The sequence below is a fragment of the Microcaecilia unicolor genome, chromosome 4, assembly GCF_901765095.1.
Source record: "Microcaecilia unicolor chromosome 4, aMicUni1.1, whole genome shotgun sequence".
NCBI lineage: Eukaryota > Metazoa > Chordata > Amphibia > Gymnophiona > Siphonopidae > Microcaecilia > Microcaecilia unicolor.
In genome coordinates, this window is record NC_044034.1 from 6,770,789 (window position 1) to 6,785,738 (window position 14,950).

At 42.9% G+C, this 14,950-nt stretch overlaps 1 protein-coding gene across 2 annotated transcripts in view; it reads right to left on the bottom strand.

Annotated features, from left to right (window-relative positions):
• Positions 1-14,950, bottom strand: part of LOC115467811 (sodium-dependent proline transporter-like) — a 110,154-nt gene that overhangs the window by 37,960 nt on the left and 57,244 nt on the right. For both annotated transcript variants that reach the window (XM_030199298.1, XM_030199297.1), the window contains exons 4-5: positions 10,247-10,395; positions 4,254-4,303 (exon numbers count right to left, since the gene is read on the bottom strand). In XM_030199298.1, coding sequence (XP_030055158.1) covers positions 4,254-4,303; positions 10,247-10,395 — 199 coding nt within the window. The remainder of the gene's footprint in view (positions 1-4,253; positions 4,304-10,246; positions 10,396-14,950) is intronic.

Below are 14,950 nucleotides of genomic sequence, written 5' to 3' on the forward strand. Positions count from 1 at the left end.
GTTAAGTGAAAGGTACCCCAATAAAACTCCCAAAAAGGGTTGTATCTGTATGTGCCTACAAAGTGACCTAACTCATTACTCTTCTGTTTTTGCTGAAGAGCAGTAACTAATTCAACAAACACAGGAAACTCCACTGTTCTCCTAGGCTATATTCACTGAACAGCAAAATTTAAGATGAGATGATCCACTGTCTAAGTGACGAGGTTTGCAATAACAAAATCCTGTTCCTGGTTTTGCTGTGTCATTTACATTTTGCTTCTGCTTTTACTTTTAACTGCATTCATCATATGTCACTGGGTAAAAGTAGCAAAAATTGGTGAAATTATGACTTCAGTAAAAGTAAAAAATGTTATCCTGTACTTCTTTACAAGTAAAAGTAACAAAACCTTTACTTAAGTACATAAGTAATGCCACACTGGGAAAAGACCAAGGGTCCATCGAGCCCAGCATCCTGTCCACGACAGCGGCCAATCCAGGCAGGCCAAGGGCACCTGGCAAGCTTCCCAAACGTACAAACATTCTATACAATCAAGCCATTGTGACATCACTAATGAGGTTGGCTCTTATTGGTGGAATGAGCCACTATGACATCACAATAGGTTAAATCACTGCTCTATGTAATAAAAGTGAGCCAAGTAGAGGACATAAGTACATAAGTAATGCCACACTGGGAAAAGACCAAGGGTCCATCGAGCCCAGCATCCTGTCCACGACAGCGGCCAATCAAGGCTAAGGGCACCTGGCAAGCTTCCCAAACGTACAAACATTCTATACATGTTATTCCTGGAATTTTGGATTTTTCCAAGTCCATTTAGTAGCGGTTTATGGACTTGTCCTTTAGGAAACTGTCCAACCCTTTTTTTAAACTCTGCTAAGCTAACCACCTTCACCACTTTCTCCGGCAATGAATTCCAGAGTTTAATTACACGTTGGGTGAAGAAAAAATTTCTCCGATTTGTTTTAAATTTACTACACTGTAGTTTCATCGCATGCCCCCTAGTCCTAGTATTTTTGGAAAGCGTGAACAGACACTTCACATCCACCTGTTCCATTCCACTCATTATTTTATGTACCTCTATCATGTCACCCCTCAGCCGTCTCTTCTCCAAGCTGAAAAGCCCTAGCCTCCTTAGTCTTTCTTCATAGGGAAGTCGTCCCATCCCCGCTATCATTTTAGTCGCCCTTCGCTGCACCTTTTCCAATTCTACTATATCTTTCTTGAGATGCGACGACCAGAATTGAACACAATACTCAAGGTGCGGTCGCACCATGGAGCGATATAACGGCATTATAACATCCTCACACCTGTTTTCCATACCTTTCCTAATACAGTAACTAGTTACATTTACAACACTGGCATAGCACACGTGTTGGCATCCTGCATTTAAACTGACGCCATTTTGGAGTGACTATCAGGGAATGACAAGCTGCACAGGCCCTTCAGTTTTGGGTGCTCACAGACAGTCTTTTTTCATGAGAGTATAGAATATATATTTTTGTTTAATTAAGTAGTGTTTATAAAGTAAGGCAGACATTGATTTTGTTTTGGCTGTGTTTCAGATGCAGCAGAATTGATCTGGCACATTTTGATAAGCCCCTGAAAAAGCCATAAAATGTGGTGAAATGGGCTATGTTGGGACTGAACGAGATAGGTGCCTTTGAGTCTAGTGATCATTTTGGAGCTGGCCAAGATAAAGAGACTTTGAAGCATAATGATCATTTTTGATCTTTAATGTTCGTCTATAGGATTATTTTAATCACAGATATTTGATTAATTAAGTCTTTCTAAATTTATACACCATAGTGATAATAACTATTTACAATTTATAAATGTTGGTGATGGAGTTTTTTATCGACCAATGATTGAGTTTGAGCCTAAATGAGATCTGACAATTGAATGTCTGACTCAAAGGCCTCCGAGGTCTTTGCCTCCTGACAATATGTGAAATAAGTTAAATGTATTTGTCTCTGTGTTATTACAGAACTTACTGACATACCAGATTTTTTTTGTCTGTACTGTATTTTAATACACCTGGGGATATCTCTGTTATTAGTATGTATATAACAAAACTATCCCACCAAAGGGTAGAAGTCTCCTTCCTTCAAGATTATGACTGCCTGCTCTCACCTTCAACTCCAGAAGTAAAACAAACACACACACACACACACACACACACACACACACACACACACACACGGACAGGAGGCTATAGATACGATCTTTTCCCACAAACTCTAAAGAAGGTTTTAGAATTTACCTGCCCACCTGAAAGTGATCTACAGTAGCAAATGTACAACAGAAGCACCAGTGTGAAATATTCTCTCTGCTTGTTCCTTCCTGAACCTAAGCTCTGTGCACAGGCAACTTCTGGGTAAAAGAGCCCTGCCATTTCCCCCTCTATCTGTGAGCAGCAGTGGAGAGAAGGAAGCTTGTGCCATCTGGACTCCAGTGTATAAGCCAGAGGCTCCCAAAGCAGGCCTGGGGGCACCCCAGCCAGTCAAGTTTTCAGGATCTCCATGTGCATGAAATTGATTTACATACCAAGGAGGCAGTGCATGCAAATCAATCTCATGCATATTCGCTGTGGATATCCTGAAAACCGAACTGCCTGGGGTTCCCCCAGGCCTGGTTTAGGAATCCCTGGTATAAGCTATGGAGGCAATTAAATAGCTGAGTCCCCATTTAGGTGCTCCAATGCTGCTTGGGGACTGCCTATTCTATAAGGGGATCTGGACGCCCAGAGTCTGTACCACGCTATCAGCACACCTTACATCACTCTGCAGGGCTGTGCATAACTAAGGCATATTCTGTAAGTCACATCAATTAAGTAGGAGAGATACCAGTGTCTGGCCTGCGTTCAGCCCACGTGTACGTCCTCTTGCATTTACACACCAAGCCACTTTGTTGCACTTTACAGAATAGTGCTCAGGCACCTGGCTGCCACTTTTGTGAGTAAATATGCACATGTGCAGGAGAGGTAATATTCTGTACACTTATATGCACCAGGAGCGGGTAAATCCAGGTGCCCAGTTATACAATTGCCCTTTGTGTGTCTGTGTGTAGTGGAAAGATTGTGTGTGTGTGTGTGTGTGTGCTGCTGCCTGTGCTGTACCTCTTCTCTGTGTGTGGGGATATATTGTGATGAGATAATCCCAGAAAACCCCTCTAGAGAACGGATTCCCAGTAAAACAACCCTCAGGGATAAAGTTCCTGGCTTTAGACCCAAGGGAAGGAAAGAAAAACTGGAATACCCTCAAGTAGAAAGGATTAGGGTTGTTGAAGGCCAGCTCCCTCGGTGGAAAAACCAATACATCACGCCTCGTCAGGAGGGGAAGCTGGGAGAGCAGCCATTCCCATCCCCAGTTGAAACTAGGCAGGCTTGATCCAGAAGGGCAGAGAGGACCTAGGAAGAGGTTGCTCTCTCCTGCCCTGTATGGAAGAAGGTACCTTTAACCCTGGCTGTGAAGCAGAGGATGGTGAGATGGAATGGAAAGCCTGCTGAAGGAATTCCAAGTACTGCAAAGGCAGTTGTGGGAGGCAACAGAGAGGGCAGAGCTGTGGCATGAGCGGGGGCAGCTGCCAGCCCTCAATAGTAGAGGGGTTTGTTAGGAACATTGGAAGTTGAACTGGATACCCCTGATGGAACAGAAACGGGATTCATTTTGGGATTGTGGACACTGTCGGTTTGCTGTTTTCCTTTTGTTTGCTGAACTTGTGTGAACACTGCTTGGCTGGAATAAAGGAAGAAAACTTATGACCTGGACAATGTTGCCACTTATGTGCTAACTTCCAGAATACGCACATCTCTGCCGCACTTAATCGTAATTACATCAATTTTATGGCTAGCATAAGTGTGGGCACCTAGATATTGGGTGTATGGATACCAGGTTGCGTTGGCATTCTATAATGGTACCTAGTTTCCTTTATGGAACAGGCTCCTATCGTGCTACATTGGGGACACCTAAATGGAGACGCCCAGTTACAGAATTGTGTGTGTGTTTTGTGTGCATGTGTTTTGTGTACCTTATGTATACGCGTTTTATGTATGTGTGTGTGTTTTGTGTATTTTATGTATATACGTTTTATGTATGTGTGTGTGTTTTGTGTATTTTATGTGTGTGTGTGGGCTTGCAAGATGCCATCTGTGCTGTGGATAAACTGGTATCATCGTGGTCAGTTATGCCAGTCCTGAACCCTTCACCAGCAACAATATTACCCAAACACATTTCTATAAAATTGTTTTTGAACCTACTTCCAGAAAGCTTCACTGGCACTGAAACGAGAGCCATTCTGTGACACATTCTAAGAAAAAGACAGAGAAACAGCAGTGAGGTAAAGGGTCACAAGGTTTAAAGTCAGTTCAACACAGTAAGACATTCTCCCTCCCCTGAGCAATATCCAGAACTGGATCTGGACTGGCAGCCTAGCAGCCAAAAGGTTCAGCATCCCCAAGTCATCCTGGCCACCAAGAGACATTCTTGGCATCCAATAACCAGTGAAAATTCAGGCACCGTGTTAAACACCAGAGCGCCAACCAGGGTGACACCTCTGTGGGAAAGCACTTTACAGGACCAGAGCACTACATCACTAACTTTACATTCAGAACACTAACAGGAAATCTTCACACAATCCAGGAACCTAAGACCTTTGAAGTTCAGATGATGAAATGCTTTGAAACTAGCAAAAGATGTCTTAACAGAGATTCTATCACATTATGAATCATAAAATTATACACCCACCCATCCTTTCTGTTTCTCAACACCCCCACCCCTACCTTTCCTCCTGACTGTCATTGGAAGGCCTTTATGTGTCACTTATATATTCTGATATTGTCACCTTTAGTTGATTTCTGACCTGAATAAGGCATTGCCTTCAAAAGCTAATCCAGAAAAAAAGGTAAGACCAGCATGTCCCATCCCAGAAATCCACCGGTACCTAAGTCATCTGGACAGCTTGAACCTAAGCTACCATGAAACTGGACTGGTGGTTTTGGATTTTCTAGGGAAAGCAGGTCTACATAAATGCAACGAGATAAAACCAAGACGGGTCATTTGTCCAGATGAGGAAGAGCTAGAGAAGCCCTCTCTAATACTGACCCTTTCTTGGGATGTGGAGGAGTCACCCAATCTCTCTGTGCCTTAGACTACCTGAACGCAAACTAGAGATATAATCGCATTGGATTCTTACAACCTCATTCATTCCAACAAAGATCAAGATAGGGATGTCTTTTCGCACATGGTCCTTAAAACTGGGGGTCTCTCAAGGGTCAGTATGGTTCCCTTCTAATCTATATTTGGTGCTGTTATATTTGCCCACGCAAAGTGCAAATTTTCATTTTTATACAATGTCCAAGTATTAATTGGACATTGTGGGACATGCGTCGGATAAACATAAAGGAATCCTGTTCAGAAGGAAGGGATCCTCAGAAGCTTAGCCGAGATTGGGTGGCAGAGCTGGTGGGGGGAGGCGGGGATGGTGGTTGGGAGGTGGGGATAGTGCTGGGCAAGACTTCTACAGTCTGTGCCTTGAAAATGGCAGATACAAATCAAGGTAAGGTATACACAAAAAAAAATGTAGCACATATGAATTTATCTTGTTGGGCAGACTGGACGGACCGTGCTGGTCTTTTTCTGTCGTCATCTACTATGTTACTATGTAAATCTATGCCCAGGGACACAAGGGATGCAGGGGAGTATTGCAGGAGAAGATGGCTTTATTGCACACCTAGTTTCAGTTACTGTGTTTAAGATGAATCTGGCCGATATTCAAAACCATTTAACCAGGCAGGAATGGCACCTGGATGGTTAAATGATACTTAGCTGGCCCAGGTCGGATTTGTGCGAGGCCGCACGGCTGTTCAAAATATTAGAGTTATATTGGCGTTCTTAGAGGCGGTTCAAACCAATGGATGGCCTTCTCTGCTCATTAGTTTTGATGCAGAGAAAGCCTTCGACAGGGTCTCTTGGGATTTTTTGTTCTCAGTTTTGGACTCATATGGAATTCAAGGGTTTTTTGCGGAGGCGGTGAAAGTCCTATACACAAACCCCCCAGGCAACGATGGTGGTGAATGGCATTGACTCAAAACCCTTTCAATTATACAGGGGCACAAAACAGGGATGCCTTCTATCTTCTCTTCTTTTTATCTTAACATTAGATGCCCTAGTTAGGGATATTAAGTGGCACCCAGAGATTAAGGGGGTTCCCATAGGTAATTCGATTTTTAAGATCTCAGCCTTTGTGGACGACCTTTTGGTCCATATTACGGATCCCCAAAATTAATTGACAGCTTTGCTTGAGACTATTGAGGAGTATGGGGACTATTCGGGCTTTAAATTAAATCTCAATAAGTCTTGTGCACTGGCATCACAGCCTGGAGTTAGAGCGGGGTGGCAGGGGATCTTTCCTATCCAGTGGGCAAAACATTCCTTTAGGTACCTGGGCATACAGCTTACTAGTGGAGTGGAGGAGTAGCCTAGTGGTTAGTGCAGTGGACTTTGATCCTGGGGAACTGGGCTCAATTCCCACAGCAGCTCCTTGTGACTCTGGGCAAGTCACTTAACCCTCCATTGCCCCGGTACAAAATAAGTACCTGAATATATGTAAACCGCTTTGAATGTAGTTGCAAAAACCTCGGAAAGGCGGTATATCAAGTCCCATTTCCCTTTCCCCTACTATGCATACCTCTGACTTGCATCATGCTAACAAGAACTTATTGATCCAGCATACATCAGACACCTTGCGGGAATGGCGACATTTGCCGTTGGGCCTCCATGGACAAATTCAATTATTTAAAATGATAGAATTTCCCCACTGGCTATATGCTATGCAAATGTTACCCTTAAGATTGCTAAATAAAGATATTCACAGCCTACATCGTAATTTAAACAAGTTTTTTGGGCAGGGACAAAGGCGAAGGTTCCTTTTCTCTGGCTGCTGGGGGCTTGGAGGGAGGGGGGTCTGGGAGTCCCAGATATTAGGAATTACAATAAGGCATGCTTACTCAGACATATGGCAGATTGGCTACTCGAAACAACCAACTTTACCCTGTTGTCATTGGAACAACAATATTTTAGTCCATGGCATTTACGATATTTGTTACTTGCACCTATAGCCTCCATCCCCAGTAACCTCAGAAAGAGTGTGCTATTACGCCCATTGCGGGCAGTGTGGAAGGAGTGTATGGGACACTGGAAGGTATCAGCGGAGGTATCAGATATGCTACCAATTAGAGGGAACACAGAATTCGAACCAGGAATGACAAATAGAGTGTTCCAGACTTGGGGTACTCAAGGTATTAAATTCTTGACCCATGTAATGAGACAGGCGGGAGGCGTAAAGTCACTAGCCCTGCTATTTGGAGAAGAACAACTGTCTGTGGGACATATATTTGCACACAAACAATTAATTCACTATGTGAGGTCTCTGGACCAGACCGCTCTAGGACAAGGGCACACTGGGAAAATACAAGAATTTTATGCTAAAGCCAGGGAAGACCGGGCTACAGTTTCAGTGTTACATAAGGTCTTCGCGCAGATCTGTCCATGGAAAGAGTATGGGGAAGTGGAGAGGAAATGGAGGGTGGATTTAGGGGGCTCAGGGGTAGGCCTTGACCTCAAAATACTGGTAGGGAAAATACCAAGTCTCACAACAAATGCAGAGTTTAGGGAATGTCAATTCCGGGTCTTGAATCAAGCCTATATGACCAAGAAACAGTTGTTTAAAATAGGGAAGGTGGATTCCCCAATGTGCGGGCGGTGCCAAGCCATGGAGGGGGATTTTTTTCATGCTTTTTGGGGGTGCCTGGCAGTGAAAAGATTTTGTAAAAAAAAGTGTTGACATTTATAGCAGACTTGCTGGGGCTGTCCATACCTTTCTCCTCATCCGGAGTTTTATTGTACCAATTGGGAGCTTTTGCACTTTTGGGGAGGGGAGGGCGACAGCTCGTTAGGAAGGCTAGCATTGTTGGGAAAAAGACAATCTTGGGGATCTGGGTAAGCCAAGACTCCCCATCTTATTGGAGTTGGCGTAATAAATTTCATACATTAATGCTTTTTGAAAGTCAACAAGCCTGGAGTTCTCCAAAAAAGAGGAAGTCCTTTATGTTGATTTGGGGGGGGGGGGGGCGTACCTTCAGTCGTTATCCCATACAGCCCATAGTGGAGTGGTAAATACACTCTAGATCCCGACGCGGAGCAAATTTTCTCATTTTTTTTCGTAGCTGATGTTTTATAGTAGACAGGAGGTCAGGATACCAGTTTAGACTACTACAAATCATTTCTATAGCGCTACCAGTCGTACGCAGCGCTTCACAATTGAACATGAAGAAAAAGACAGTCCCTGCTCAAAAGAGCTTGCAATGGAGCTAGATGAGGGAAGGTCCTTAGAGTTCAGGCCTTCTCAAATCTATTGGCAGCAGTTACATCGAAGCTCCAGTGCTTGTTGGTTTATGGGTAACATTTGTTATAGCTTTGTTCTATATGTGAATGTGGTTTAGTGAGGGAGGGAGGGTTGGAGGGATGGGGGGGGGGGTAGCAAAATAATGTACACAGAGAATAATAATTTACAAAACTGTTGTGTGTTCTTCATTACTTGTTCAACTACAAAAATTTAACTTAAATACCAAGGCAGAAGAATCAAACAGCAGGAGATTCGAGACGACAGCAGTTTATTCAGCAAGCTATTTACAGTTGACAGTTATTCAAGGGAATGGGTGTAAAATGCTGCACAGAATGTATAGGGGTTGGGTTGGGATAAACCGGTAAAAGCTTGATGACAGAATGTATCATTTTATCATTACTGAATATTTTTCACACCTGAAATGTTGTGTATTCATAATGTGGTTGAGTTCCTTTGTATTGTCATCAATAAAATATATAAGTATAAAACTGAGATGTTGTGGTTGTCTGATGATAGAGCGGAAGGACATATCCACCTTATGGTCCATAAGGGAGTTTGTTGCGATTTTAGGGATATGGGTGGATTCCAGCTCCTGATGAAAGATCAGGTTGAAAAGGTGGGGCGAGGAGCTTTCCTGGCTTCTGGTGTATTCAGGAGCTGTAGCCATGTCTATCAGAGTCAAATTTGTTGCTAGTAACTCAGGCCTTGATTCTCACTCAATTGGATTATTATGCTTATAAAAGAGTCAACTTTTCAAAATGATTGAAGTGCTAAACTCAAAACAAATCACCCCTCAATGGGCACAGTGAAGAAATTTGCTCAATATTGGGGGTGCTCAAGCACCCAGAACACCCAAAGAACTGACTCCTAGGATTGTACTGCCCTGCTGCTTGGATTGCTGCAGAAAGAACTGCGGAGCCTACAATTAGTGCAAAATATTGCAGCACTGCTTAGGAAGAATGATCCTGTAACGCCAGTGGCTCCCTATTAAATTGTGGGTCCATTTTAAAGTGTCGTTACTGGTATTTAAGATTTTGAATGGGTTGGACTGGTCTACTTGGTTTCGGAGTTAAGCCTCTGTATCCCAAGTAGAATGTTATGTTCCCAGGGGGAGGAATTGCTGTTAGTACTGGGTCAAAGTCATGAAGGCGTCATGTCACTGAGATAGGGGTTCTCTGTTCAAGCTGTTACTGTGGAATGTCCTCCCTATGGGTTTATAGGGAGGAAGAGATCCGTGTGTGTTTGGATGAAAGTTGAAGAGCTATCTGTTCAACATGGCGTTTGGGGGAGATGTAGGAGCTGGTGGTGGTAAATGGTTCAGGTCTTGGGGAACTGGCAAGACTGAACTTATTGCTGTGTTTTATTACCGCTGTTGTAAATAAACAATCAAACCTCCATTTAGAAGACATGAACAAAGATTCCTTCATTGAAGTACTGTGTCTCTCCCTTGACAGTAAATCAGGAGCTTTTGGCCTATGGTGCCATCTTTATTTGCCACAAAACAATTTCTTAATAAGTATTTTTTTTCAAAGTCTTACTAATATTTGAATATCCCATGAAATGTTTTATATTGCTCTAAAGACCCTTATTCTAAGAGGACATTCTCAGTGCTCTCTGTAAATGCTCAAAACATGTTCAAACAGCTCTCACCTGATCATGGTTTTTGCCAAAGTTGGCTTTGCTTCTAGATTTTGGTGTTTTATTTTGTTTGGGACAAACAGCCACCTCAGTGCTTGCAAACTGTACAGTATGTGCCACTCCGAGGTGCCCTTTTTCTGGAGACAGCTGTTAAGTCGGTCAGGTGGCTCACTGCGTCTATAGCTTTTATAAGCAATGGAAGAAAGTCACCTTGCAAAGATCAGCATACATGGGAGCCTCGCAGGACCAAGGCAGTGGGCTCTGGAAAGACATTCCCAGGTAATAGAAAGTCCAGGCAATGATGACATTGTAGTACAGGGAAACCAGCGAGGCCACCAACAGCATCCCGACCCCGATGCCTGCACAGGTGGAGAGAGCAGAATAAAAAACCACATGATTCAAACCTAGAGACTCACTTGCTACAGGATGGTGGATTACAAGCACCTGCTCCTAGAGGGATAAATACTCAGCGACACTATCCAGGCAGTGCTGGTGAATAATTTACAGACCACCTTAGCAGTATCTGGATAACATTGAGGTGGAGACAATTTATTCTGATAGCAGTGATTTTTAGCACCAGTATCCAGACAACTTAGGACAGCAAAAAAGCTGCCCTGCCTGCTATCTGGATACTGCTGGCACCTCACTGATTTATCTGGATATTCAACAGCAACCACTATCCAGATCCTATCACTGACTATTTGGATTTCTTTTTCTATAGCAGCTAGTGTTTAAAAAAAAAGGCTGAGTGTCAAGGGCTCAAAGTTGGAGTACTAGATTGTAAGCCCCAGAGGACAGGAAATTATCTGCTCCTTCTAAATATAATGGGCTGTGAACTACTACTAAAAAAAATGTATCATTTATTTATTGGGATTTATTCACCACCTTTATGAAGAGATTCACCCAAGTCGGTGTGCAGCAGGTACAGTTTAACATAACACTTACAATTATGTTAACAGCATAACAATAGTAAAATAACCAAATATAAACATAAATACAATCAATGAGGTAAACTTGGAAATGGCAAATTGAAACCTAATAATAGAACTAACATGAAACAGTATCAGAAATGTACACATTTTAACAGCACTGCAGAACAATCACATAACAGAAATATAATAAACGTCAGTACAATACAAACACCACCATAACAGACAGCAAAGAAGAACATTCAAATAACAGATATAATACAATGTCAGCATAAAACCAATGAAACACCTAATAAGCAACACATTACTTGAATAATCTTTGGGAAGATTGCCAGGTGCCCTTGGCCTGGATTGGCCACTGTCGTGGACAGGATGCTGGGCTCGATGGACCCTTGGTCTTTTCCCAGTGTGGCATTACTTATGTGCTTACGTATGTACTTATGCATGCACATTTGGAACACGTCTAAATGTGCATGCATAGATTATTCTGTGCCTGTGCGGTAGGTATGATTTCTGCCACTTAAATGATATTTTATAGTTAAAGCACTTTTTATTGAGTGTAAACCAAGTACAAAGGCAATGCCAAATAAGAAACCAAGGCAACAGCAGATAAACTCCTCAAAGATATACACTCATTTAAACATATCACCCAAACCACGACCCTCCCTATCTCCCCCCTTCTCAAAGCCCAGACATCAATACAGACAATTGGGGAAATGGTGGGCTCTCAGCCATTCAGAATGCGACTCCTGGACTCGCAAAGAGATGGGGGCGTGTCAAGATGGCAACCAGCACACGTTTGCTGCTCGATCAGAGTTGTTTGCAGGCGTTAATACTATTATATTTGCTATCCACATGCCTCATACTAAAAGGAAAGGGACGGTGAAAGGCCAACTGCCGCTGGCCAGAACTTCGTCCCCGATCCAGCAGATGATTGATCGCTACGCAACGAGCGTCCCACATACCGCAGCGGCTGACCCTGAGCTGAGAGCCGAAGGAGGAGTGACGGATCTCTTGGGGATAGAGACATCATTATCACCTCCGGATCTTAATCCTCCTCCGTGCCCTGCGTTCTTTGGGAGAGGAGCAGAAGGCCCAGCCGAATCGGAAGTCGATAGCGGTGGGACCTTGTTCGGCAGTGCACCAGCCCAGATCGCAGGTGAAACGATCTTGGAGTTAGTTGCTGCCACGGAGATAACTCTGGAGTCAATTTGGCAGTGCTTTTTTTGTAGAAAAAAAGGTGCCGGTACTCATTATGGGCGGGGTCACCACATATGGCTCCACCCCTATGACAGCCACACCCACATTAGCCACACCCCTTATACCAGCTATGGCGCATATAAACACTATACATAAATGTGCAAAAACACACTTAAAACATTACTGTACCATGCCACCACTAACTTCTAAAGACTTTATTCATGAAAAGGCAGCGCAGTAAATATTACACCAGGCCCTAAAACACCAATGCCACACCTAGTGCACAAACAGAACAGGACTGCTGCAAGATCTCCAAACTAGCACAAAACAGAGACAGACCCTCAGCAAATATGAAACAAAGGACCACAGACCAGTAATAGAGACATGAAGGCAAAACAGTGAACTGGAAACCTCAAGAAGTCAGGTTTTGCAAGGACAGCAATAGTAAAGAAATAGACACTAAAATGCAAGATATCAGAGATGTGTATTTCCAAAAGCTCCCAAAACGGTGCAAGGAAAGACACTTGAACTCTACTGATAATAGTATAGTTAACCTCAATATTTAAAATGGAGGAAAAAAAGACCTCAGTTGCAAGAGGACACTATGGGGGTATTTTACAAAGCTGCGCTAGTGAAAGCCGCACTAGCGATTCCTGCGCAGTAAATGAGAGGAAGCCTGTAGGAACTGAATGGGCTTCCTCTCATTTACCGCGCAGGAATCGCTAGTGCGGCTTTGTAAAAGAGGCCCCATATGATTAAGTGTCGCAAATCAGCTGTGGATATTTTTCATGGGTCAAAAACCTCCATTTAATATTTTGATGTTTTCATGTTATTTTTAAAATTATTTTGCTTTTTTTGGCTTTTTCTTCAATTATATATACAAATATTTCCAAAAGCTGATATATTTCAATCAGTAAATTCAGAATAAAATATTTCTTTCTACCTTATTGTCTGTGCATTTTATTTTCCTAGTCACGCTGGTCCAGTGTATTTTCTGTTTTTGCAGGATCTTTCTTCTGTCTCCAATCCATGTGTACCATCAATCTTCCCTCTGTGTCCGTATTGGTCCCATCCAGCATCTCCATTTTGTGTCCCTGTTCCTATCCTCCATCATCCACATTCATCATCTGCCCTCTCAGGGTCTCTATCCTCCCATTACATTCTGCATTTTCCCTCTGTGTTTCTCTGTCTTGCCCTCTCCTGCATTTTATCCTGTTTGTTCCTCCCCACCCTACTCCACCTCAATGTGTTCAATATACCCAAGCTTCTGCGACCTCTGGGTTAAGCAATATGAGACATGGAGAGCCAAACACGCTTGCCCTGCCACAGATAGGTCTGAAGATGAAACATTCATTAGAAACTTTAAGATATAAAGGCAGCATTTGAAAAGTATACAGCCACTTTGGTACAATAAGCATATTATACAGGTTAATATGTCCCATTAATAACAGAGTAGGTCCGCCACACAAAGCAGCAACATTCAGCTGATACAACTGGGATAAATTATTAGGAATAAGGACCCCTAAGTATTTAAACCAATCTCCCACCCACTGTAAAGGGAATGGGCCAAACCATGATGTGTGAATTTGCGGAGTAGAAGGCAAAGCCACGGAGGAGGAGTGGCCTAATGGTTATTGCAGCAGGCTTCAATCCTGGTAACCTGGGTTCAATTCCCACTGCAGCTCCTTGTGACCTTGGGCAACTCACTTAACCCTCTGTTGCCCCAGGTACAAAGCAAAAAAAAAAAAAACCCAAAAAACAACTTAAGATTGTCAGCCCTCTAGGGACAGAGAAAGTACCTGCATAGAATGTGTACAGTGCTGCCCTCTAGGGACAGAGAAAATGCCTGCATAGAATGTGTACAGCGCTGCCCTCTAGGGACAGAGAAAGTACCTGCATATAATGTGTACAGTGCTGCGTATGTCTACTAGCGCTATAGAAATGATTAGTAGTACTAGTAGCAGTTATTCAGGTTAAAGGTAAACCCTGAAAGAAACCCATACTTCTCTATAAGCTCCAGCACCAATGGTAGTAAACACTGAGGGTCAGATAACACCAACAACAAATCATCTGCAAATCCTAGAGTCTTAATGACTTCACATCTAAACCTCGAATCCCCACCTCCCATCATAAGCACCGGGATACATGACAAGACTTGTTTGAACTACCAACCAGAAACACATCCAAATCAACACGATCATACCTAAACCTGCACTACCCGAACACACCTCAACCTCCACTTCCCCACTTGCAAGGGCCTGAAATACAAGACGCTACACGCGTCAACCTTTTCCCACATGAGCACGCAGGCTTGGAATACACTACCGTGCAACCTAAGAGTGATTAACGATCAAGCTTCCTTCCGTAAACTACTGAAGACTCACCTGTTTGAACAAACTTACGGAAAGAGCCAAAACACATAGAGTCCATACTCACTGTTCATCAATGCAACATACATCCACTTCTGATCCCTCATCCCGTAATCCAGTCAATCATACATTTATCCACGGAACTATGTACACCATATGTCCTTGTCTAACACTGCCCTTTAGCTTCCCATTGTCTCCTTCCAATATTTCTATGTTGATGTCCCATTGTTATATTCCTAATGATATTCGAATGTCTCGCACAACTCTGCACAATGTAATCCATAACCAAATTGTAACAAATGTATTTCTATTATTCATATCCTATTGTAAGCCACACTGAGCCCGCAAAAAGGTGGGAAAATGTGGGATACAAATGCAATAAATAAATAAATAAATAAATAAATAAATAAATAAAT